The sequence below is a fragment of the Hippichthys cyanospilos genome, chromosome 22 (genome assembly GCF_059441005.1).
Source record: "Hippichthys cyanospilos isolate Australia breed blue-spotted pipefish chromosome 22, RoL_Hcya_1.0, whole genome shotgun sequence".
Taxonomy (NCBI): Eukaryota; Metazoa; Chordata; class Actinopteri; order Syngnathiformes; family Syngnathidae; genus Hippichthys; species Hippichthys cyanospilos.
The window spans coordinates 1,679,227-1,706,790 of NC_142390.1; the positions used below are offsets into that span (position 1 = coordinate 1,679,227).

The 27,564-nt window shown below is 41.9% G+C and overlaps 1 protein-coding gene and 1 long non-coding RNA gene across 3 annotated transcripts in view; one reads left to right on the forward strand and one right to left on the reverse strand.

Moving 5' to 3' along the window:
• Nucleotides 1-27,564, reverse strand: part of LOC148405360 (uncharacterized) — a 51,912-nt gene that overhangs the window by 3,068 nt on the left and 21,280 nt on the right. The window contains exon 5 of one of the 2 annotated variants that reach the window (XR_015864219.1): nucleotides 23,962-24,602. The exons of the other annotated variant lie outside the window; for it this stretch is intronic. This is a non-coding gene — a long non-coding RNA (uncharacterized LOC148405360). Of the gene's footprint in view, nucleotides 1-23,961; nucleotides 24,603-27,564 lie in introns of those variants that run through there. 2 annotated transcript variants of the gene reach the window in all.
• On the forward strand, nucleotides 15,519-23,780 carry btg1 (BTG anti-proliferation factor 1). Its single transcript, XM_088406453.1, has 2 exons — nucleotides 15,519-15,931; nucleotides 18,500-23,780. The coding sequence occupies exons 1-2, from the start codon at nucleotides 15,787-15,789 to the stop codon at nucleotides 18,901-18,903; spliced, it is 549 nt and encodes a 182-aa protein (XP_088262579.1). The 5' UTR covers nucleotides 15,519-15,786; the 3' UTR covers nucleotides 18,904-23,780.

Below are 27,564 nucleotides of genomic sequence, written 5' to 3' on the forward strand. Positions count from 1 at the left end.
CGAAGGGGGCGTGGCTTGCGGCAAAACAACACGGCGTGTGTAAAATGTGTTAGTGGGTGTGGAGATTGGCTAGATGTTTTCTAGGGGTATGTCAAACCTGTTCCCTAATACCCGACCTTCATTTTTGTGTGTTTTTCATGCTTGTACACACACACACACACCTTTGTTTGTTCCTGCACACGATATACCTTCCCCGATCCCTGTTTTCTCATAACAAATGTGTTACGAGAGCTGTGCCGCAACCCAACACTGTTTGGCTACCACCCAATGCTTCTCCTCTTTGCGGCGGTTTTCCATGAGAAATCCTCAAATTTAATCAAAATCTCATTATGGATGAAGCAAACGCAAACAACTGGGCTGGAACTATCCGGGTAATTTTTATTTATTGATTTATGAATATTTATCACGTCATAATTAGAGTATTATGACTTTTGCATTATGGGAGTCCAGGCTAAGCCAATCACTGAAGTCACTGAAAGGCTTGCAAATGTCATACGTTGGCAGCATGTGGTTGTTTTGGGGTGTCGACACAAAAAAGTTATACGCCGCCCAGTTTGCGAGTTGCCGCTGAAAAGATTCATGCAAAAATTGGGGGAAATGCATGATAAAACATCAGGTTTTCAATATTTCCGAAACTGATAATATTTCCAATTTTGAATGGCAGTAAATGAACCTGACATGGGCTGATTTTAACTTACAGGGAGTACTATATGGAACAGGACCGCTGCTAGCTCGCTAATTTAGTATGCAAGAAACAGCTGTAACAGAACCTGCGCCTCTACTGTCAATTGAACGTGCTTTCAGAAAAAAAAAAAAACCTGTCGTTTGTATGGAGGACAGGCCAGACAGTTACAGTAGAAAGAAGTTGCTAGGCTATGAAACGCTAATGGCAGAAAGCCCACAAGAAACGGATAGATGACACCCACACCAAATTTAGGAGACAGATGTGTGCTAAATATGACAAATGTTTCACTTCTGCATATCGCAGTTGTCGGTTTTTCTTGCTTAAGCATATCAAAGTGTACATTTTGTGATTTAAAAAAAAAATCTTACAAAGACTTGTTTTCCGTCTCGGAAGCGCAAGTTCCCCTTTCGATCAAGTGTTGTTTTGCTCGGGGGAGACGAATTGTTTGCGGAACCAAAGCTCGCTGCCCGTGAGGCAACAAACAGATTTGTGCATATGTGTGTGTCATCTAGAGGTCAGTTGGTGCGCAACAGATGTTGGGAAGGCCAAATCGCACGCCCCTGTAAGGGCCGCGCTGATGAATACGCTCTATGTTCCACCGCGTCCGTGTCCCACTTGGCTACTGAATGAGCTCATATGTTGACTAAGAAAATATGGTTAAACCAGTAAGAGTTGAGATAGAGCCTCTTTTTGCAAAAGGTCGATTTTTTTGGGGGAGGTAAATGCTAGATCAGAATGTGTAAATCTGAAAGGAAAAAGGACTCGTGGGATTTTTTTTGTTTTTTTTCCTAGGGTGACTTTTTCCTTTTTCCGAGCGCTTCGTGGCGGATCACGAGTGGAGCCACGCTTTTTCCCACGCGCCCACGCCGTTCCCGCTCTGTGCCAGCCTTGTTTGGCACCACGCGCGAATAAAAGGCCCCGTTTGAGCCCTCTGCGGGCTGCCCGGCGGGGGTCGGGGCTAGACGGCTAATAACAAGCTGGCTATTATGACGGCGAGACAGATGTGTGTTGGGTTGTCGTAGCTTTTGTTGTGCAGTGACAAGGCCTTGTGTGTGTGTATGTGTGTGTGTGGACGCTCATCCATTGTCGATTATGTCTGCAATGTAGGTCAATTGAGTTCTACCCAAGCCCCGCGCACTTATTGACCTCCCCCGAAGAGACGTGACGATGTTGATTTCGGTAAACAAATGACATCATAAACATCTACAAAGCGAAAAAAACACGACAAAAAAAAAGAGGAAAATGCCTCACTATATAACATGGTCATGAAAACAAAAAAAATGCCTGACTCAATGTCGTAAAAAAACAAACAAAAAACAAAACAAAACAGGCATACCCACAGGTGTCAAACACAAGGCCCGCGAGCCAAATCTGGGCCGCCACATCATTTAATGTGGCCCACCAAATGCTAATTATGACTTCAAGTTTCTCGCTAAAATACCAAATTCTCTTCAATTTTTACAAATTTTGGGGTTAAACAAACAACATTTTTTCTTTAAAAAAAAAAGGGAAAAAAAAAGGATCAGGGGTGTCAAACTCAAGGTCCGGGGGCCAAATCCCCTCCGCCGCATAATTTTATGTGGCCCGTCAAATGCTACTTATAACCTCAAATTTCTCTCTCTTTTGAGCTAAAAATTCATTTGACACCCCTGCTATAAACTGTATAGCTTTTATAGTATAAAATAAAATAAAGTACACATTTAAAAAGGTCGAACAAGATACATTATTGCCATTTCATCGGAAATTGCAGTACCAAAATATGCAAAAAACTGTCCATATGAACATTCGTGTCACACAGAAAGCTAATCTTACGGCAACATAGATGTGCCGTGTGTGTGTGTGTGTGTGTGTGTGTCACACTGGTTACCAAGCATGAAGGTCAACTTGAAATCGCTCTCCGACATGTAATTAGCTTTTCAGAAGTGTGACCCATTCTGCATTATAATCAGGAAAAGAAACAACACTTATGACCCCTACGCGGCTAATAAGCGACACACACACTCGCTCACATACACACACACAGGGCAGTTGACAGGTCACGGTTGTCGTTATCCCTTTAGCCGCGACACCCGTGTGACTTTGGGATGCATTCCGGTAATCTCTGTCGGGCCGGGTTTTTTTTTTTTTTTTTCTAACTCTCAACCTTGGCTGCTTTCCAGTGATAGCTTCAAGCACCCGAAGCCCACATCATGTTACATAAAGCATGTACACTCCAACGCTACATTTTTAAGATTCATTCCCATGTTTTTGAGCCTTATTGCAGCAGCTAACATGAAGTTTTGACACTGATATTAAGATTTCAGATGAAACTAGAAGCATCTTTTACATGTAAATAGCCTAATCTGTTCCACAAAACAATCCTAAGACTTTTATGTTGAAAGATTTTGACCCAACTCGGGTTTTTTGACGTTTTCGATGAATAATATCAGGGAAAAACATACAAAAATTAACACAAGGAGGTTAAAATATTGCATAGATTGTCAAAATATGACAACTTTGCCACATGATGTCCCTTCTAAATGCTTACAAATGGGCGATTGAGGAGTACACACTATAAGTGTTATATTCAGCCCATGTCGGGCTCATTTACTGCCATTCAAAATTGGAGATTTTGTCAATTTTGGACACATTGAAAACCCGACGTATTATCATGCATTTCCCCTGATTTTTGCATTCATCCTTTCAACGACAACTCGCAAACAAGGCGCAGTAGCATTTTTTGCGTTGAGACAACAAAAACACCGGGTGGCGCTAGTGGCCAACATGACATTTGCAAGCCTTTCAATGACTTCAAGGATTGGCTTAGCCTGGACTCCCACAATTCAAAAGTCTTCAGCTCTAATTATGACCTTATAAATATTCATATATATTTATATATATTTATATATATTTCAATTTCATAAATATATAAATATACAGCACGGTTATACCTGCTATCATGGCATTTTCTTTTTTACAATTTTTGTCCATTTGTTACTGGCTAGTGGGCGGATGGCTGAAAGCTCACACATCATTGAAAAATGGTCGAGAGCGACGAATCTAAATCCTGGAACTTGCGATCACGATATTGACGATTGGACCAAGCTCCGTCCACGTCTCCGAAAGCAGACACTCGCTTTCACCCGAGAGACCGGCCTTGGCGTATGACTCTAATAAATTTAGCGGAAGGCGCAACGAGCCGGCCCCGCGGCACCATCGATCGGCGAGATGACATCATGGCGCGTCTCCGTTTGGCGCGTTATTTCCCAGATGGACACAAAGCCGAGCAGGGGTTGCTATTGAGATCCGCTTTCAGGATCTTATCTGGAGAGGGATGAGAGACCATGCTGATATCGAAGACGTGTATGGACAGTTTCTCACTCGCCTTCGATGATATTACCGCGACCTTCGTGTTGATCCTGCGAGATGTGTCCAGGGCAAGCCCCCCCTCCCCCGACACCTCTTGTTCTATTCTCGTAAATCCAGGACTGGTTTTGCAATCGGAGGAATCTGAAACTGCCCAACCAGTTGTTGTTGTTTTTTTGTGCCAATAAGCTAATCATCTTCTCGTTTTATATTTAGCTCGACGATGTTTCCGTGAATGGAATGCTTGCCTGACTTACGACTGATTTTTTTTTTTTTTTTGGTTGATAAAAACTATGTCTGTCGGAGTGATGTATTTACTCCTGCAGGACAAAATGGCTGACGCGCAGTCATCTTGGAAGATGAAAGACCCACCTGGTGTTCCTGTCTCATTGCCAAATTCATCCAAGAGAACAAAACCATAGACGTTCCCTCAGGCCTCCGCCATACATCAATGCAGGTTCCTCTGGTCAATATTTGTTTTGATTTACCAACTATTAATCTTCGCCATGTGACATATAATGACATATGGATGAAGTATTCCGTGAGAATAGGAAGCAAGGAAAACCACAGCAACAAGACAAACGAATCTGAAGTTAGCAGGACAGATGGATTAGCGCTGCAGTCCGGTCAGATGATGGCTTGAACTGTGAAGGTCTCTGTATTTGTATGTAATGCAAACTTTAAAAAAAAAAAAATTGGAAATGTTGACTTCTAGTCTTGTGATTTTCCAGATTGGTCTTGGTCTCAAGACCACTTTTTAAGGATATATATCTTTTTGATTTGTAACCCAATAAAAAAAAATAGATATGTGTTCAAAAAGAGCATGGTCATGTCCCGTCTTGATTTCCAAAAGTCTTGCTCGTGTTTCGGTCAGGAACCCAAAAAGTCTTGGTCGTGTCTTTTCTCGATTTCCAAGAGTCTTGGTCGTGTTTCGGTCTGGACCTACAAAAGTCTTGGTCTTGTCTCTGTCTTGGCCGCCGGAGGTCCTGGTCTTGCCTCGGTCTGGACCTCCAAAAGTCATGTCATGCCTCTTCTTGATTTCCAAGAGCCTTGGTCATGTTCCATCAGGACCTACAAAAGTCTGGGTCTTGTCTCCGTCTTGACCGCCAGAAGTCCTGGTCTTGCCTTGGTCTGGAACTCCAAAAGTCATGTCATGCCTCTTTTTGATTTTCAAAAGTCTTGCTGGTGTTTCAGTCTCAGAAAGTTTTGGTCACGTCTTGTCTCGATTTTCAAAGTCTCGGTTGTGTTTCGGTTTAGGCCTACAAAAGTCTTGCAAAAGCCTCGGTCTTGTCTATGTCTTGACCGCCAGAAGTGTCGGTCCTGCCTTGGTCTGGACCTCCAAAAATCTTGGTCGAGAAAAGTACAAAGGCACATTTCTGCTAATATCAAATTATTGTACAGCAAAATTATTAAATGGAAGAAACATAAACATGGGCGTAAAGAAGAAGAAGACAATCCAACTAGTGTCACAAATCCAAGGTTCTTCAGGATCTTCAGCCATCTTTTGTAAAATTATTGTAATATTCTGGCCTTGAAAGCTTCCATCGGCATATGTCTTCCAAACACACCCTGGTTTGAATTGGGTCTGGTTTGAATTAGCCACACGCTAGCAAAAAGCCCTCTTATCATCTTTGTAGAGTCCAACTTCAATTTGAAGTAGGTCAGCTCCCTTCCATCTTTGGTTCTGCCATTTTCTGGCCGCACTTCCTACACTAAATCCCCCTCCACAAGCGACCCGCTATTTGAATGAGGCTCAGAAGCTTTGACTTCATTTCAAGCTACTGTAATTTCTCCGCTCCCCTTTGTGGCTTCCTGCGATCCTCGCGACATTGTACTCCGAAGATTTATCAATGTCGCAACACCCAAGAACGTGACCCCGGCCCATAAATCTTTCTGATGGCGGTGGGAACCTGCGTATCAGGCGCTTTGGCTAATGCTCGTGTTAACGGAGGTAGCGGTTGTGAAAACGTGGATGGATTCCGAGCGCGAACATTTAGTTGCGGGATCCGCGAGACGTCCTCAAGCACGTTTCTGCAAGTGTGTCTTGGACATCTTAATTGCGAAATAATCGTCATCATGTCGTCATTTTCCTGATCTCAAAGCGTGCTTGCGAGGAAGTTCCAAGTCTATGTCGGATTTTGCCACAGGGGAAATGAATAAATGAACTTAGCAGTGAGGACGAGGTAGGAGGGGGTCTTTTACACTCGACTTCACGCCATCAAAGACGTTCAGCCGCAGAAACGCTTGGATGCCGATGCCTCGGCCAATTACGCTCGGAAAAACCTTTGATCATCCACGAGCCAGCCTTCATAAAGACACGTGCTGGAGCACATGATTTTTTTTGGGGGGGGGAGTGAAACGTCCCGAAAAAGTCAATGTAGCAAAAGTAATGTGCTAATCTTCAAAGTGGAGATATGCTCTGCAATGCTGTAACAGGTTTGTATTATGAGGAAAATACAAAGAAAGAAAAAATGTTGCAGACTCCATCGAAAGACATTTTTAGAATTTAACCAATAAAAAAATGGGCAATGCAAGGATATTTCATTTAGTTCCAGTTCACCCTTCATTTCACTGTACCAAGAAGTGTATATTACCTTAAAAAAACTGCATATGCCATTCTATGTCCAAGTAAGCACCCCCCCAAAAAAGCCATTGTTGATTTTAACAAAACTGGGTTTACTTGTTATTATTGATTGCAGAGCACCAAATCTCCGCTTTGACATTTTCAGCAAAAATAGGTGTGGCTATTTAAACCTTTATATGTCAGGAAATACTGGGTCAATCTTCAAAACAGGTAATGTAGGGAAGGGCGTTATATAAGGATTACAAATCTGCCATTGTTTGGAAATTAAGCCTGTGGATCACATTACATTTTTTTTCCTTGAAACATCATTAGGAGAAGGTCACCTTTTTGACTTGTTACCTTGCAAATTCAAGGCATAATATTGTCCGCCGTCACTGGGTGAGTGCAAAAAACATTGGGTAAACACTGATCTCCTCACATCTTATCTGATGACTGATAAGCAGCAAAGCGCGCCCCCTGCGGCGATGCTATCGGCTCGTCCTTCAAAATGCCATTTTGGCTTCCTACAGTGGTATACAGCAGGACAGAAGCTTTCCCTAAGCCAACCAATAAGTGAAGACGTTGCTGCCGGTCAGAGGATTGCATGCCAGGAACTGAATTTAAAAGTAAATACAAATAAACCTCCAAGAAAAAAAAAAACCCCAGATGAATAAAAACTAAATGTGCTGCCCAACACAGTGACAGCCATTTTCTTTCCATTACTTTCCGTCTTTCTTTTCCAGCACCTGTACAGCCACCGCAGGCCTTTAATATCCTGAGTGCAACCACAGCTTCTTATTTAATTAGTGCAGGCATTGCAATGTGGGCGGGGCTTGTCAGATTGTGGATCATAAAAGCTGGGGCGAGTAGTGTGATGTTAGTGTCATTCGTCATACTATAGCTTCTACAAGGGCCTGTTCTGACAACCAGGGATTATCTGTCGCTGCAGCCTTGAGAACCTCAGCGGTCAAAACATCTGATGAATACAAAGGGATCATTTTGCGCAGGCTAATAATCGACTTTACTTTTTTTTTTTAGCCACATGCCACTGCGTTATAGTAAACAGCTAAACGTTGTGAGAAAGTCAGTCAGTACTTCAAAGTAAACTGGACCATAACAAATAATGTATGAAACAAACGGCCTGTGTGCGCTTTTATTTTGAAGTTCCTCCCAGAAGAATGGTTGCAACAATGGTCTAACATTTGGTAATATTGTTGTAATATTATTGTCTATCACGCTCTGACCACAGTGTACGTATTGGGCACCACTATGGCTAGCCAAAGGAGGGAAAACTTTGCGAACGTAATTCAAAACACGTTATGAAGAGAAAAAAGAACGTGAAGAAGAAAAAGAAGAAGGACAGGAACAACAAAAAGCAGACCAAGAAGAGGAATAAAAACAAGAAGAAAAAGAGGAACAAGAAAAACTTGAAGAAGAAGAAGAAAAAGAAAAAAAAGAAGAAGACAAAAAAGAAGAGGAAGAACAACAAAAGAGGAAAAAGAACATGAAGAAGAACAAGAGAGGGACATGAACAACAAAAAGCAGACCAAGAAGAGGAAGAAGAAGAAGAAGAACGAAGAGAGGAATAAGAAAAACCTGAAGAAGAGGAACAGGAAGAAGAAAAAGAAGAGGAACAAAAAAGAGGAAAAAGAACATGAAGAAGAACAAGAAGAGGGACATGAAGAAGAGGGACATGAAGAAGAAGAAGAAGAAGAAGAAGAAGAAGAGGAACAAAAACAGGAAAAAGAACATAAAGAGGTAGAAGAAGAGGAACAAAAACAGGAAAAAGAACATAAAGAAGAACAAGAAGAGGAAGAAGAACAAGAAGAACAAAAAGAGGAATAAGAAAAACCTGAAGAAGAGCAACAGGAAGAAGAAGAAGAGGAAAAAGAAGAGGGACAAAAAAGAAGAAAAAGAACATGAAGAAGAACAAGAAGAGGGACATGAACAACAAAAAGCAGAACAAGAAGAGGAAGAAGAAGAAGAAAAAGAGAAAAAACAACATGAAGAAGATAAAAAAGAGGAACAAGTAAAACCTGAAGAAGAGGAAAAAGAAGAGGAACAAAAAAAGAGGAAAATACATACAGAAGAACAAGAAGAGGCACACGCCTCAAAGAACTCAGCAACACCACATTTCAACTCCTTTATCCAATGATCATTTTAAAGGTTGCAGAGGGTCCAAAAAAAAAAGCGAAACCAGAGCTTTATGGGCTTCATTATCTTGACACAGACCCACCGCAGCACCTCTGACAAGTCTCGGCATGCCCCGTGACGCCAGTCAGCCTTCTTGATTCTGGTGGGCGTGTCTACACGGAACAAACAGTGCTCGCCCCTAGAAGTTCAAGGGCATGTTTTAGCAACTGATTGCCCAAAACGATTATTTTGTTTTAGCCTCGAAATGTATTTCCTGAAGGGGATGAGGGTCTATTTTGAAAACTCGTAGGATTATTTCATGAACATGTGAAGCCTTATATTTTCTACGGGTGTTTATTTATTTAACTGCAGTTGAATACAAAGGTGTTTTTCAAGTCCAGCGTTATAGAGTCCAAGTCAGACACAAAGGTGAGAGTCTAAGTCGAGTCAGAGTCCACAAGATTAGTCTTCAAATCCATAAGGTTGGAGTCAAAGTCAAGTCCGAGTCTATGACGTCTGAGTCCGAGTCAATCGGGTCCAGCTCAAGTCCAGGTCTATAAGGTTCGAGTCCAAGGTCACAAGGTTCAAGTCGCTCTAGTCCAGAACGTTGGAGTCTGAGTCAAGTCTGTGTAACAAAGTTCAGAGTCCAAGTCAAGTAAGTCCACAATGTCCAAGGTTGAGTTTGAGTCCACAGGTTTGTTCTCACAAAAATAAATCATTAACTAAATTATTAATAAATATTTGTCCCCCCCCCAAAAAAAAAAAAAAAAAAAATCCATATATAGTGTCAGACCTGTTCTCAAAAAGGAAAAATTATAAATGAATAATTATCCAAAGAAAAATATTCAACTTTTGGTATCATACTAGAGATGGAACAAAAATAAATCATGAACTTGACAGGTAACGAGAGGTGGCACATGACACATAAAGTCAGGACCCATTACAATACCCCTGCATGAATGAAATGGAATAACCTACTGTCTTATGAATGTATATTTTCCTGAAAAATGATTGAATCCACTAATTATTTTTAACCACAAAAGTCTACGGTCTTGTCCTTTGGACGCTCTACAACAGTGGTTAGGTGTTGCCAAAACGTGTCCCTTTTTGGTCATGGAAAAAAACTACAATAGAATTTCACCCAACTTTGCTGACAAACCAGTTTTCTAGTTGTATGACACATTCTTCATTTGTGACTCATCCTACCCACATAAGTAAACACAACTTTTCACTGCGGTCAAGGTATCACCGGTAAGACGCCGCAAAGCGAGCGTTTATTTCCGCGGCTGCGCACATCGGACTGTGAATGGCGGCCGGCGTGGGCGTGGTCTACCTAATATGACGCCCCAGCTGTTTTGAGAGCTGCCTGGAGCATGCGTCACTTACTGGAGGGAGCGAAGTCACCGACTCCATGTTGCAGAACGATCGAGATCTTTCTCCCCGAGAGGGCGGGGCTAGCAATGCTATGTTCAAGGATGGCGTTGTGACTGTGGCCTTTGATTAAAAAAAAAAAAAAAAAATCTTATCAGCATAAAAGATAAGCTCAACATTCTCGTTCTATCAGTCTTTGATGTTCATATAAGTATATATTTATTTGCCAAATTCCAAGGAACACAAAGCCATATCAGAGGGCGCTAACCTCCATATAATCATCAAAACATGATACATGATCCAAGGGAACAATTCTGCATGCATTTGTTACGAATAAAGTTAAAATATCAGTTATGTAAACATCCGTACGGCATAAATTCAATCCCAAAGACATATTTTTCATTTTCCATACATTCAATCCCAGACATTTCTAACATTCACTCTTTCAGTGCCATGAACGTGAATTCTCGTCTTTTAAAATAGTCATTAAAAGAACAATACAATTCTAGTCAAATCCTTTTTTTTTTTTATGGAGGGGAGCTGAAAGACGACTGTAAGTGAAACGCTCAGACCGTCCCTCGCTGCGTGTCCGTTTCAGGCCGACTAAAAATAAGCATGAGTTAAACATTCACTCAAGTCTGCGGGTATCGTGTGACGTTCATTTCAACGCCGACATTGCCGTCTACTTTACGTCCCGAGTAGCTGTCCCAGATAAAAGTGGGAGAAGCGCACCATGTAATATTCATCAAATCTTACATATTTATATCTCAGTGTGTGTGTGGGTGACTAATGAGTTAACTGCTTTTCCTCTGAAGGGGAATTCAAAGCATGACTGGGAACGTGCTATGTGTCACTGCGGTAAGCTGCCACTGAACTACAAACTACAACGCTGATGGCAATTTAATGCACCGTATTTCTCAGAGTACAAGTTCTTCTGCTTAAAAGATTTTTTTTTAATTCAATCTGGGCGAGTTTGACTCTCGTGTTTTTTTGTACCAATGTGGTACCTGCTTTTGAGGGCTGGATAACTAACATTTTTAATGTTTTTTTTTTTCTTTAAACCACTCGATGATCAGTGGCATGAGCTCTATCCATACATATGTCGTTTTTATGACATACAAGGCAAAATACACAACTTGAAAACGTGAGTCAAGCTCACCGCTTTTAGCCCACTCAACTACAAGTGCATTTGCACAGATTTGATTAATTAGCGTGAAATTTCCCTTTTTGTTGCATTCCTGACTTTTTAGGGATAGTTTTTACGTTCTTAAAATGACCTTATAATGTTTTCAAAACCGATGCGCACTTTCATCAAATCAAAACAAAGATGACTATCTTGTAGAACTTCAGGAGTTGGCATTGTGTTTACATTTGCGGCTGCTTTGTTTAGTCTGGTATCTGAATGGGAACGTTAGCTTAGCCTTTGTGTAGCCCACTGCTGTGCCCGAGCATGCGCATATACACCTCCACGTCGTCGGTGTTTTGGGGAAAAAGGGAGCCGCCGGGCCTCGCCTCCCCCTCCTGCACCGTCATTAAGCGGCCGACATTCTTTCCCATTCTGTTGCTCACGTGCGGTTTGGAGTTAAAAGCCTCCATTCATGTGAGCTAAAGCCAAAAAGCAGGATGCCCCACCCTTGTGCAGCGCTGACCTTGTACCCACCTTGGTGCTTCACTATTTACCCAAACAACAAAAATGAAAAAGGAAAGTTAGGGACTGAAGTTTTTCTCTTTCTCGACTGACATATTCAATACGACGTTGCTATGAAAATTCCTCAAAATTGGGATTGTGGCACAGTCTCGTTTCACAAAACTATGTTGAGTTGCGTTGGATGTAAAAGTCGACATCTGGAACTGAGTATGCTTTGTTTATATCGAAAAGGTTTTTCCAGGTGTGCGTGGAAAATGTCAGGGGTTCCACAAAACATCCAATTGGAAGCGCACACCAAAAGGTTGGAAAGTTATTTTCACGTCCTTGAAAACTGTTGACTCTAAAATCAATACTTGCGATGCTATAAAAAAGAGGAACTTCCTCCTTCCTTCCTTCAATCGTACTTTGACACAATTTGATTTAATTCCCTTTGAAATCTGAGGTTTGTCTTTAGTTCTGACAATTTTTAACCAGGAAGTAAAACGTCTCCTTGACTCCCACTTCATGACGTTGCTCGAAAACTCAATGGCGCTGACGAACTAAAAACAACCAAAAAAAGCCAACGTAATGATCAGTGAACGAAAAAGGCAAAAACAGACAATTTGCTGACATCAAAATGAACTGGGAGAGCCAACAAAGCAAAACACATGTCAAGAAACCACATAGCGCAACACCCGTTCACCCTATCAAAACAGTACCCTGGGGAAAACTTCTATTCTTAAATTCCGGCCACGGGTGAGTTTTGCACGACAAACGTTGATTGTCCAGCAGTGTGCTCCAAACACATTTTTGTTACATGGACGTTTTTTACAGTAGATTTTTTTAACTAATAAATGAAACCTTGCTGTTTACTTGGCCAACTCGGAACAAAATCTCTCTTCCCCAACCCTGGAATAAAAATAAATAAATAAATAAAACATGAACTTCTCCTCGGATAAGGTGGGTGTGCATTTACCCTTGCACAGGTGGTACGGCCCGGTGTAGAAGTGGTCCTTCCTCCCCTCTGTGACGTTACGTTGTGACTCAAGAACGTAAGTCCTTTATTTTCTGCTCGGTTTCCATGATACGGGCCTTTTAAGGTCTCGTCTCAAAATTGAAGCCATTTTACTTGGTCTCGGACAAGGTGGACTTGGGATTTATGATCAGGACTAGTCAAGACTACTACTGCTGTGATCAGTAAGAAATCGCAACAACAAATTTACTTCATTTTGAGATTTGTTCCAACGTAACATTTCACAAACAAATACAAGATTTTTTTCAGGAGCTTGTTGGTTTCTTGAGCTTGATCTTCAAAAATCTTGATCTAGTCCGTCCAAGTTTCGACGCGCTCTATTCTCATTAGTCTCGATCTAACCACAAAAAAAACCCTACAAACTCTATGTAAACTTTCCAGTTGGAGAGGTAGTAGCTTGAAAGAGCAAAGTTATCGTAATGAATTATGATCCTCAAATTTTGACAACACTATGGAAGTGTGAAGTGAATTTTCCAGGTGTGCAAACGCTTTGAAACTCTTGGGCGAAACTGCGACTCTAGGCATGTTTTTGTGCGTGGGGGGTGAGTACATGTGTGAACTTGCAGTTAGGTGAGCACTTGTCAGTAACGTCACTAACAACACAGTGAGCGAGTGAGTCATCGCATTGGGCGAGCGTTATGCCATTATTTAGCACATTTAAAAAAATATTCACATTGTGTGTGGATGAAAAATAGAAATGCCATTGTGTGGATAATGCGCTATTGTGCTTTATATGGTGGCTCTCAAATTTAGATTTTATGTTAGATCATTTCATGCATTTTCAAAATAACAGTTATTAATAACATTTATAATCAAGGTAGGTCCGAACACTATACAAATAATAACTAAAACATAATAAATAACTAAAATCAATAGATTACTCGATATGTATTGTACTGTAAAGTATTGTACTCTTGTTCTGAAAAACTTTGTTCTTGCATCGCTTTTTATTTTGGAGAGGACTCTTGTTTTGAAGGGCCGTGCAACCAGAAATAGCGCGGCGGCCATTTTTTGCCACGCTTCAACCGCCGCTTTTATTACGTCAACAAAACCCAAAAGTTGAATAGAGCATTCGAACGGTCTCTCTCTTGCGCAACGGCTAGTTCGTTGGCGCTTTTAGAACGCTTAATATCTAATTTGACTTCCATAGTAATGGCCGATAGTTTACCGCGTGCGTTGGTAACCTCGAAACGTCGAGACCGTCGTAACCCGAGAAGCCCCTGTACTCTGAGAACTACGGTAATTATCGGGGGTAAAATAACGCAAATTTACTGTCAATTCCACGGATTTTTTTTTTAGAAGACTACACTGCAAAAAGTGCCGCATCAACAAGAAAATGATTAAATTATTCAAACACAGACGCGTGTATAAAATCTGTTTGGTTATGCTGTTGAAAAAACTTGTACGCCGAGAAATACGGTACTTACAAAGTTGAATAAATCAGCTTGGCGCCGGATGAAAAAATATTTTTCAGGGGGGTACATGAATAAGAAGCAATGGCGTGTTATATACGAGCACATTTTGCACTCTTTCGGGACACGAGGGCCGAGGCGCTGAGTGCTCCAATTGATTACGCGATGATTGCGGAGAGCACTCAGCGGGTCACCATGACTGTTTGCAGCAACAAGGTGGAGCTTCTGCTTGTACTTTTCCACTCATTTCCCACTTTTGCCTGACAACACGGTTCCAATGCCCCAACGCGACGTTTGGCTTGCGACCTAGCCCGTCTCAAGAACATTCCGCTGTCAAGAGCGCAGGAAAAGTGATGTCACTCACAAATGTAAACACCGGCAGCCCAACTTCTTGTTTTTGTCTCGCTTGACCGAGCTGAAAAAATAAGGTCGTAAACTTAGGTGAGTTTGGCCCCTCGGAGTTTTGTTATGACGTCACTGAATTCACCGATTAGAAAAGCAAACAATAGAAAAGCGACTGTAAAACTCGCACGTTATCAGGTAGTGTTCAAGAGGAACAAACATCTTGAAAACCAATCAAAAGACTCCACCTTGTCTAGACCCGCCCTTCAGATATCGGACCACCGCAAGTGGTATCACAACCTCAAATGGGGGTACTACTACCCCTGGGCATACTTTTTTTTTTTTTAGGAAAACATTCAGTTCATCAGCACATTTTATGTTGAGGTAATTAAAAAAAGAAAGCCAGATTCTCCCCCATACTAGAATGCTTCAACCCAACTCTTATGTGCCACCTCTCGTTACCTGTCAAGTTAATGACTGATTTTTGTGAACACATCTCTACTATGATCCCAAAAGTTGAATATTTTTCTGTTTTTTAATCAACGTATATTTTCCTGAAACGATGACTTCAATAAATATTTTTAAAGGATTTTTGCACGTGTTTGTTTCATTTAAAATCTCAAGTACCCCCTGAAATTCCTTCAAGTACCCCCATTTGAGAACCACTGCATCACAATACAACCTTACAAGAAAAAGAAACGCATCAGTCCCCAAAACTGCTTATTCGGCGCAAAACAAAAACAGTTGTCCGTTTTCTCCCACAGCTCCAAAAACCGACAGCCTCCAAACGCAGCACGGCTTCACGCTATGTGATTGTGTTTATTTCCAGAACCGGTGACGTAGGCGCAACTCTCCTCCTATATGTGGTTCGTCAGAGGCTGGCGGGGCCTGCCATTGGTGAAATGTTGTTGCTGTAGCAGCTTGTGTCGTCGCCTCTGGGGGGGATGGAAAGGGAGGGAGGGGGGCGGTATAAAATATCTCCACCATAGACTCGCGTCACTTTGGAGGAGGGCAGTGAAGAGGGAGGAACTAGAGGAGCGCCGAAGGACCCCATCTGAAGATCCACCCCCCTCTTTTTTTTGCGTGGTATTTATTTACCAACAGGCTTCTGTCGATCGGAGCTCCGCGAGGAAAACAAAAGCGCCTACCGCGACGCACTGAGCCCTTAAATGAGCACAGCAACCAAGCGCACTTGGATCTGGGCTGAAAGTGGAGAAAAAGACGCACCGACGAGCGCGCAGTGACCAGAAAAAAAGCGCACACAGGCCTTCCTCAATGCATACCCTTTGCGCCCGGGGAACCATGAAACCAGAGATCAACGCCGCCGTGGGATTTTTGTCGAGATTTCTGCGGGTAAAAGGACACGTAAACGATCGGCAAGTCCAAACGTTCAGCCAGAGTCTACAGGACATTTTGTCAGGTGAGCCAAACCCCTTCTTTGTTTTATATCCCATTGAGCAAACCGTGGAGTGTGTAGACATCTCTCACTAAATTTCTTTTTATTTTTAATCGGCGCCGAAATTGGCTCTGAATTCGGCTTGTGGTCGGACCGTGAAAGTCGAAAGAAGCCTTCTTTGTTCTCACTATCAGCGCCACCAAGAGCGCACGGAGGAGGCGACAAATGGGGGGGGGGGGGGGGGGGGGGGGGGGGGGGGGGGGGACAAGGAAGTGCGCGGATCTCGACAACAGACGCTGCACAATTACGTAATGCAAACTCATTTATAATTAAATAATTATCAAACACCCATAATAGCTCTTGTAATTATAGAGGACGAGCCATGGAATTTCATGAAAGCATTGAATTCCGATCATTCGATGACTTGTTTTTGTCATTTTAACAGCTTAAAACTTTGAAGATTAATTTATGACGCCATCTTGCGCATGTTCATCCATATAATTAGAGTAACGAGTCCTACTTGGGGGAATTAAGGTCTTTTTTTCCTGAACCCGGCTGTTATAAATCTGCTTCACTTCCACGTATGGAAAAGCAGATGATGACCTAGATTTCCAGATCCCCCACCGATCCGGCAGTAAAATTTAAGACCTTTAGAACAATTGTAATTTATGCGTGGTAGTGTTTTGGCTTAGCAAAATTGCACATTATTGGTGCTTGATCTTTGTTTTCATAGATAAGATTTGTTGAGACTATTAGTCTTGTTTTGTCACAGGAAAAGAAAACCAACAAGGGGTTGGCCTGTAAACAAAAAGTTTCTATAAAATGGATCCCGGTGGAGGGAGGGTGTTTTGTTGGAGCCTATAGCAGGACAGGGGGTGGATGTGACGTCATCGGGGAGGGGGGCTGAAAATAGATTCAACATGTACGGGAATTGAGTTCCCCCCCGGTTTTCTATAGTGTCTAAAAGGAGAAGACCGCATTTTAAGATCGTTCTTTGCAACCACGGACATGCCCTACACTCACCTAAAGCATTTTTGGTGAGAATAAGTGTCTTTTTGTTAAGTGCGCCCCCCCCCCCCCATGTCCTGGTTATTAAGAATAGGCTGATCCCAATCCCAGCTGCTCCGGGGGTTTAGAGGTGGATGTCTTTTGTGGCTTTGCCCGACAGATCCTCCAGTGCTTTTCCATTACAGGCCTCAGAAAGGCAGGGGGAGAGGGTGGGGTTTATTATGTTATTACCCCTGTTGTTGAATACAGGTGCCCTGCACTCTAGCCTACTTTAATTCTTTGGTTACAATGGCGTCTGCATCAAGAGGAATTTAATATGGATGAGCTCCATCCAAGTAAACAAGAGGGGCGTTTTTTTTTTTTTTTTTAATTTCTGTTCTTCTGTAAATAAAAAGCCCTAGATCGAGAATCTGAATGGGTCAAGAGGATTGAAAACATTTTTCTTCCTCATACGCCCAAGCGACAGTCAACACTTTTCAGTCGAACCCCAAGGGGAACTGAAAGTGATGGCGTCACTGTGGAAAAAACTTCCGCAAAAACAGGATCCTGTCTCTTTAAGAAGGGGCGGAGCCACGCCTCCCAGATGGCTGGCTGAGACTTGGACTTTCAGTGTTTTTGTTCAGCCAGTCATGGGAGACTTTGTGACACTGACGGCAGCCGGGGGAGGGATTGTGCAATTCAACGAGTTTTTTTTTTTTTTTTTGTCACGTACACACAGGGCCGCCTGTTTTATAGCCGCTTATCAGGAGCATAACAGGTGGTGCTGTTTTTCTCCGCTTGCCTGTGCTGATGTACCCTGACAATAACTGTACAGCCCGATCCAGTCTAATTATCTACAACAACAAAAGGCATTAACCACCTGAGACAGACTAGCAAGGTCTAAAGTAACAGTTCTCAAGTGAGGGTCCATGAAGGCATCAGCAAATCAAATTTAATACTGTTTAATGCCGTGATAGGAACAGTGCATTATATCACCACATATCTGTGTTTGAATAATATTAATTGGAATGGAAGTAATATCCTGTCATGTACAAGGCTTAAAATGAAAATCATGAAATCATTTTATTACTGCAACACCATTTTCAATGTTTGCATCTATGCCTATGCAAAAGTATGTTACTTAATCTACAAGGTAAAATACCTGAAAGTAGAGAAACTTTAAAACAAATCCATTTACTGGTCTCTACCACCCCCGACTTTTCTTGAGGCGAAACACAAATCAACATGAAATTTCTGTTTGCTGACAGTTTGACCGCCGCTCAACAGAATATTGCATAAATCGTAGGAAAAACAATGTAATAAATCCTTTTAATATGCATCTCAAAAATTGTCATTATAATGGTTTTCTATGGTCCAAAATTTGGAAAAAAAAATGCCCTTTGTATACAAAGTGTCTCACATCCGGCTGCAATCACATAGAACTGTCAGAACGGTTGCATTTTGAATTTTTCCATATTTTGATTATGGAAGCAGGAGCAGACGTAAAATCCGGTTTTTGTACAAATTCCAAACTCAAATTGCGAGTTGGACTTGAGAAATACGGTCATTTCAACTTTTGTCCTCCTCTCCTTTGCGTCCCGGCAGAACAATACAAGCACCACTGGTTCCCGGACAGGCCCTGCAAAGGTTCAGGGTACCGCTGCATCCGTATCAACCACAAGATGGACCCTCTGGTGGGTCAGGCGGGCCAGCGCATCGGCCTGACCATCCAGCAACTCTACCTGCTACTGCCCAGCGAGCTCACCCTTTGGGTGGACCCCTTCGAGGTATCCTACCGTATCGGCGAGGACGGCTCTATCTGCGTCCTGTACGAATCGCAGCCCGTGCCCACGGTCATGCCGGGAACGGGGGTGGCAAGCTCGCCCTCGGGGAGCGGCGGCTCGGGGAGCCCTATGGTGGAAAGCCACATCAGCTGCAAGGAGGAACTGATGGTGCTGGGCAGAGCCAGTCCCTCCAAAGCCTACAACATGATGACCGTGTCCAGTTAAACGGTGCGCACTTTGGGCCGGGCCTGCTCGTCGTTCGGGGTCGCGCCTTGGCCGGTCGACATATGACTGGATCAGGGCCAGCCTTTTTTTTAAAGCTAAGAATATGAAACGAAATTGTGAAAAAGGAAAAAAAAGAAAAGAAAAACAAAACAGGATGTGTTCTAAAGTGATGGTGATGGAAACCTTGTAGGTTTGATATATCCCTACACCACCACCCGTTCCCCCCATTATCATCTGTTCTGTTGTGTCATTGGATTAGCTTGGTACTCCATTTTTTTTTAGGAGAGTCCTTGTGGAGATGGAACTGTTGGGGCAGCTACCCCCCCCCCCCCCCCCCCCAACCCCAACCCCACCCACCCCCGACTGATCAGCTTCATCCCTCAGTAGGCTGTCAGCATTGACTTTGCACTTTTCTTGTGGTTACTATGGGTACATGCTAAACACACCACAGCAAAAACAAAAAAGAATAAAAGCCAAATTGTACGGAATTTATTCCTCGATTTATCCCCCTCGACGTTCAATATTGGCGCTTGCTAGATGAGGAGGAAGTTAAAGGTTAGGTTAAAAATCCCCTTTTGGACCTCAGGGAATCTTTACATCACTCTCGAAATGATTGGGTCAAAAAGAGACTGACTTTTTGGCTTGTTTAACTGAAAAAAATTTGTCACAAAAACAACCCCAAAATTGGGTACATTTGTGGGTTGTTCATTTCTGTCGAGGCAAAAGAAATAGCCTTCACGCCAACCGATTTGAGGCTTCTTTTCTGGGTTATTCAATACATGTATGCGCCAAAACTAAAAAAATAAGTTGCATCAACTTATTGGGTGTTCCATTTATCCCACAAAGTTGGGTACATATTCTAAAATAACCCAATTATTGGTCAAAAAAGGACCAGCTCAGTATTTGGGTCTATGACCCAACCTCCTGGGTTATTTTGCACAAATACATCCTTAAAACAGGGTCATTTTGTTCAAAAATTGTCGAAAATATTTTGAACCCGACTGTTTTTTGTATGCAAAACAGCTTTTTGGGCGATATGAACCGAGAATTGAGATGAACCCTAATTTGGGTTGTTTTGTACAAAATAACCCAACATTACACATGTAAACATTTGAAGTGTCATGAATATACATGCGTTGGTCCCTTTTAGACCCAATTTGGGTTATTTTTGACCCAATTGTTTTTTTGATTTTTTTTTGAGTGGATCTAACCTTGACTTCCCGCCCTCAATGGCTTTAACTTACTCCAAGCCAATACGGAAGTGCAAATGTTTGTGACACCTGTTACCTATGGATACCAGTGTGTCGGCTGCAATCCCATCATTCATGTTATGTGTAGCTTTTTGGGGGAAGTCCAGATAAACTGACACCCCCCCTCAAATTCATGAATGTTGTTGAAATTCACAATCAAGTTCCTAAGCCTGCCCTCCTTTTCCTTCACCATACGATCTCCTGTTTCGCCAAAATTTCAAAGTGTAGCAAAGGGGGAGGGGCCAATTCTACCCAAATCTGCGAGAATTGACATTGAATGCACTTTGACGTTAGATTGTGTGGGATGTGTACTTTTTAGAAAAAAAAACAAAAAGAAAAAGAAAAAAATCGCCTGCATTCCATCCATTCGAATGTCAACTTTTACATCTTTTTTTTCGCCCTCCTCATCTGTTTTTGTTTAATACTGTAGCTCTCTGCTTGGCATGGATGGCTTTCCGTCCAACGGGGAGTACGAGACTCTGGATTTCAAAAGCATTCTTTACACTGTATTTGTGAACATTTCAGAGCTTTTGATCGAAGATGGAGGATGTTTGTTGGCGGTAGGCGAGAAGCCGCGGCGTTCTGGCGGCACTGTTTGTGAAGCTGATAGCGACGGGGCGCGGAGCACTGACTGTCAGATGTTCATTTTTGACTTGAATTTTGAAAGCGACACCAGGCCTTGTCAGCCTTTCACATCAGTGATCTCCAAGGGCCCTTACTTTTTCAAAGGGAAGTCCTTTTATAAGCTTTGGAGGTGCATTTGCCTTACCTCTTCTCAGATTATGAGCCATTAGCGATTTCCGAGCGACCGCCGCGGTCTCGACCGCCCTCGCGCACGCGGCCCGGCGGCTTCGCCCTCCCCCTCGTCCGACTTCCAGTGCCTCGAGCGCCACATATCACACGCGCCCCCTCAGACCTCCCTTTCGGCCAAAAGCGACGCCAGCACTGCTAGCCTGACATCACACTAAGCGCGATTGTGCAGGTAGACTTCATGTGACGCATATCGCCCGTTTTGCGATAGAGGAGCAGGGCAGGGTCAGGGCCGGACTCTTGTCCAGGGCAGCTAAAATCCCTCTGGCCCTCCCCGCTCTTAAAGTGCTCGGCATCCCCACCTGGATGCCTTCCGCCCCTCCCCCCTCACGTTGACGGATAAACGAAACCAGCACAAACACACTCGAGCGGGTGGCGGGGGCGAGCTAGCGAGAAACTCGGAAGAAGGAGGATGAATTATTGAGGGTACCGTAGCGTTGTTGTCTCCTTTTCATCTCACTGGATTGCGCTGCATTGAATTACTGAGTAGCATCATTGTTTACATGCATAAACCACACCTGGTTCTGGGGCTGCATCCATCACAGCAGGCTGGCTCTTTAACCCCTCGGTGTTCATTTCCGCCATTTTGGGCCATTGATCTCGGGCATTGATGTAGTTAGGGAGCCCTTTCGGGAAAGCAAAATTTCCAAGGACCTCATTGAAAACGTTTGCCAAAACAAGACAAAATTTACGACACGGGTTTTAAACATAAGGCCCAGGGGCCAGATCTGGCCCGCTAGATAATTTTACGTGGCCCGTGAAAGTTGTTTTTTTTTTATTGTTATCAATACCACTTTCAAAATGTGTAAATATGCAACGGTCGTACTTAAAATTTATTTAACTTTACAGTCGCGACGGCCCCGCGGCAGAAAATGTAACTACACATTGACAAAAATGAGTTTAAGTCAAACTTAAGTGCCCTTTTTCTTTATCAACGTATACAATTCGACAGTACTGAAGTTTACGAAACAAAAATTGCAAATTGCACACCTCCTCATCGCAAAGTGGATCAATTTCCCCAAAAGAGAACCTCATGTTTTGTAAATATCCTGCTTTATTTTTTGGAAAATCAAAACACTCCATCCATCTGCTCCTTTTGTTAAATTTGAGAACCCTTTGCGGCCCTCCACTTAAAAAGTTTGCCCACCCCTGATTTAGACACATTAAGGCATGGGTGTCAAACATATGGCCTGCGGGCCAATTCTGGCTCATGAACATGTTTAATCCGGCCCGCGAGATATGATTTTTTTTTTTTTTTTTAATAGTAATGTTAATGTTTTAAGATTAATAACGATGTTGTGCTTGTACTACTTTGGACAGTATTAAAAAAAGAATAATTAATCAGAAGTTGTTGTTTGAAAGTAATATAAATATATACCATGATTTTATTGGTCCGGCCCATTTGGGAGTACATTTTCCACGGCTAAAATGAGTTTGACACCCCTGCGTTAAGAAAAAACTACAGGAGGCTCGAAATGACTATAGATTGTCAAAACCGGAAGGGGTTTAAAACAACACAATGCGTTCATTCATAAATTGAATTCATTTGATGGCAAAGTTTACATTCGGGAAATGATGACACCCAGGGGTTAAACGCTCTCCTAAGGAGGATCATGGGTAATCGAGCTATAGCCTTTGACGCACTGCACCCCCATTTGCCTCACTCTCTGGTGATCTGCTCGTCAGCACTGTGTGGCATAAAAAAAAATAAAAAAAAACCAAAAACACGATTTTATGTATTCCTCAGAGTTGGTTTAGTGTTTTTCCTCCACCACTTCCTATGTCACACGTTATGCTAGTTGTATTTTATGGCAACACTGGTAGACCCCCCCCCCCTCTCGTTTTTTTTTTTTTTAGATCTCTTTTATCAGTTTGAAGACCCCCAAATTTGAGAATATAACCAAATCCCCTTTGACTCCTTCTCAACCATTACCGCCGCAAATGAGAGAAAAAAAAAATGGCTCACGTCCTCGGGAGGAGTAACAATGGCATCCATTCAGCTCGTGCGCACATAGCTTACAGAAGTCAGAGATAAAATAGCACATTAAATGCACTAAAATGTCAAACGTTTTCTTCTGGAGATGTGAGGAGTCTCTCCTGGAATGTATTGCCAAACTCAGGCCTGGGACATTCAACAAGACTCTTAGGAAAAGCTTAAGCATGTTAAGACGTGATACAGAAAGGGAACAATGTTTTTTTCTTTTGTTTTTTTTTTGCTGTTGTCCATATTGTCATCGAATCGTTGAATAATTGCCACTTTCACATTTGAGGTGTTTTACATTTTGTAGAATGTATCATAATTGTACAAGCAATGGTAGAGTGCAGAAACATTCACATGGGAAGTGCCAATAATTGAGTTTTTTTTTTTTTGTAATCTATCTCTGGATGTGTTCCTTTTTGTAAGTCATCTTTTAACATGAGTAACGCTTATTGTAAGTGAAGCCATTTTTAAAGAGTGTTGGCAAGGACCAAAGTTGTTTTGGTTTTTCAAGAAAATAGTTTCCACAATCTGTAATCATAGACGTATCCTTGCTTTTGTTCATTTTCTTTTTTTTCTTCCCCTTTTTCTATTTACGTATAAAAAAACAGAAAATAGACAAAAAAATCTGAGCTTACCCAAGAAGAAAAAGCTTGTGATCTCATGTCATTGTTATCGTGTTAATTTTTTTTTTCTTTCCTTGGGTATATTGCGATGAACTGCTGTAAATTTGTACAGTTCATGTAAATTGATTGTCTGGAAGTTGTACAGATTTCTATATTTTGGAAGAAAAAGTTTTTTTTTCTCTGTAATAAAAGATTTCCTATCTTGGCATCATACCCCGATGTGAGTTGCCATTACTTTTTGCCCGTTTTGGCGCATATATATATATATATATATATATATATATATATATATATATATATATATATATATATATATATATATATATATATATATATATTGCATTTTCATGTCTTCCTATCAGGTTAGAATAAACAAAAAGACAGCCAATCAGTGTTCACTTCAGCGTGATTGACATTTATTTTCCAACCCCATCAATTCAAGCATACGGAGATGCATAAAAACAGAGTAACTATACAAAAGTTTGAGGATTTATTTTTTCTCGTGTGTAATCCCGATAACTAACTTTGGGAAAAGCAATACAATCGTGGGGTCATTTAGACCCAGGTTTTGCTTTCTTATCAAGAAAACATTTGCAAACATTTAAAATCTGCCTACAAATGCCTTTTTAAAGGCTATGTTGATCATACATTAATCTGAGCATGAATCCTAAATTGAAAAATTCAATATTTACATGAACTTTCAACGGGTCAGTTTGACCCTCAGCATACCAGGAGAGTAAAAAATATAATGCTTTATCTATTTGTGACATTTTTATCATTTCAAATTAAGAGCAAATGAATTGAAACAAGAGGCAATTACTGCTTAACTGCATTATAAGAACTCCTGCTAAGCACTACGCCTTTATTTTTGTATTTTTACCCAGATGTGCATAATAGGCCAATTTATAGACTCCGTTTTATTTAAAGTGGGACTTTGAATGCTACACAACGTGTTGGAAACAGACTGTAGTCCATATTGGGGTCTGACCTCCTCCGTGTTTTGGAACAGGGACAGGGACATCGGCGCCAAGAGGACTGGAAAGGAGATCATTAAAGCGTTTTTTCAGTCTTAATACTGTAATGTATTTTCCTCTTATGACTTTTTACCCAACTTAAACAGTTGAACGAATCGACTTTAATGGCACAAACGTCGTTAGGGTTCTCGGTTTTAGCTTTCGTATTTGAAATGTTTCACAATTTTTTTTTTCGACTTTTCCATGGGGGAAAAAAAAAGGCGCACCGGCCTCCTTCCAGGGACAGCGTGTTCTTTCACCACTTGAATCAAAAGACGGGAGAGCGTGGAAATCCGAAAATTACAAGATGGGGCTGCTGACTTTGCAAAAGTAAAAGTTCCGGGGCCTACGCGGCACGCTGGGATCTCAAAACGAGGACAACTCTAACCCTAACATTATTATGATTTCTTAAGCGTTTGACTAAGTTCCTTAAAAAAATATATCATTGGATCTACATAGTACATAATAAAACTGAACAACCATAAGTTCCCAAACATAAGGCAAACTTTTTTTCCCCCAAAAATGAAGGCCAAAAGTATGGGTAGATTGATCACATAAGGCGAGATTTGACGCACATATGTACATTTTTTGGGCCGAATTCTCACTTACAATAATAACAGCATCTTGCGTTAGCTGAGGTTGTTAAGGCATTATTTTCAATAAAAGAAGCGAACAGACTGAACCGACGTCCGAGTCTCACCTTGTTCACTCACAGAATCATGTAGAATTTATGATGTATCCAGCTGATTTTCTTAAGAGTGCACATTATATTGCAGTTCACTTTTTACAGTCCAACTACATTGTCCTAAAAAAAAATGTTACTCACTATATTTATACATGTTTTGTCCATTTCTTTCATCATGACATCAGTCATTTCACATCAAAAGGGAAAGCAATGAAAGAAGATACGAGTGAGCTGAAATTTCACCCAGACGGTGACAACATGGCAAAGTTCAACTTGGCGTGACTGCGTAGAGAATGATGTGGAAGAAAATGACCCAAAAATGATCCAAATACAGCAAAAGGGTTAAATAAAAACAACGCGCCTTGTTTTAAAAGAAATACGTCAAGAAATTTCGAGTGATTAAGCCAGAAAATGGAATTACATGCACTGCTTGCGTTTTGTTGCGACGATTGCAAACAACCCTCAGCCCTTTTTTTTTTTTTTTTTTTTTGATAAACAAGCGATGTGTTGTGGTGAGTTGAGGGCGTGAAACGATAAGAATTCTGAAGCGACAGTGTAAACAGTCACTTCAAATCTGATTTCTCATCAGGACACTCTGTCCTACTTTCACATTGTAATTGTGTTTACGTGCTAGCACAAAGGCCTTCCTGCAGCGGTGTGTTTTTGCTAAACGAACAAAAGCTCAGCTGCAAGTGCGCACGAGTCCACTCACTGTTTAACGGCTTTATATGTGGTGCAAATTGGAATTTTTTTAATTGGAATTGAACACAGGGCAGAGACTTAAATTTGTGTAGCAAAGATGCTAGCATGCAGAAAGTTAGCATGCCAGGAGGATTGTGGGAGGTTAAAAAGAGACTTTGTCCTCATTCAAACATGAAGGTGTGTGTGCATTAAGGAGGCGGGGATATAATATGCACATATACAGCATAGTATAAATTTTCAAAAATGTGTCCATTAACGCAACAACTTTCCCCCATGCCGAGACATTTTAAGACTATAAAATTGGAAATATGTTTTGAAACTCTTGGCAGGGATTATAACTGCATTGAAACTAGGTCAGCTGCAGCGCTATCATAAATGGCTTGTGGATGAGAAAAACATTAAATCCCAAAGTAGCGAGGGTTGGGGGGGGGGGGGGGGGGGGTGTTTGGCAAATTAAGACTGATGTTTTGGTGACTGTCAAGAGAGTTACGATTTTGTTTGGACAGTTCCTGCCTAGTCCTATAATAGATGGATAAGAGATTCTGGCCGGTTTTCAAAATAAAAGAAAACAAAGTTAGCTCCAGCTTCGTTTCTATATAAATCATCTTCTCTCTTTAACATCACGGCTAATCAAATAAAGTTTGAATTTCTTAGGGATCTATCTTAGGGAGTCGTGATGCGGACCAATAGCAGACCAGCATTGAAGTGAGCTAAGCAGTGACGCGCGTGTAGATGTACGAGCACGGAGTCACGCCCAAACACTGGCCACCATGTTGGAGTTGTGGTAAGGTGAACAAAATAGTGCAAAGAGGGGACAAATAAAAACATCGCTGTCCACATTGTAAGGTGAAAAAAAGGTGAGGCAGGGTCGTCGTAAACCGGGGTCCACTGTATTCACATTCAGGCTAAGTACTGAACTAATTGTAGCGGTACTACTATTGTGTTGGCCACATTAAGTGTTAACGTAGGTCACGCCTTGCGCTAACTAGCGAGCAGCTGCTAGCATTCTGCCTCTTAGTACAAAAGTCCATTGTTGAGCAGGTAATGCAACACCATGTGTTTCCAATTTAAACGTCACGGATAGCTTTGTTTCTTGTTGTTGTTGATATTACTGTCGGTTTATTGTGTCGTCTCCAACACCAAGCTCCGATACTAACCAAAATATCTTCAAACAAAATTTTCAGTCCCGCGTTTGCTATTGTACACCAACCAACGTGCCCAGTGTGCTAATGATAAGCCGTAGCACTAACCACGCCGACATCCGTTTGGCTTTTCCCACATATGGTCTGCAAGTTGGCGGTCAGACATGCCGGCAACATATTCCTGCGGACAGACTCTCCCAATCAGAAGGCTCTCCAGCACCCGTAGAGCAAAACAGCCACCTAAATATAGCCCCGGCCTTGAGGTTCAGCGAGAGGCCCTCGGCCACACACACACGCCCGGCTGTGGATTTATTTAGTTGGAGTCTTCCATTTCAAAAGAACCTCACAATCAATAACGTGAACTTTACGGTGTGTAGACGTTGTTTGCGTCAGCGGCTGTCAGTTGACAGGGGAAAATAACCCAATGGGGCAAGAGCAAATTGGTCCGCTAACCA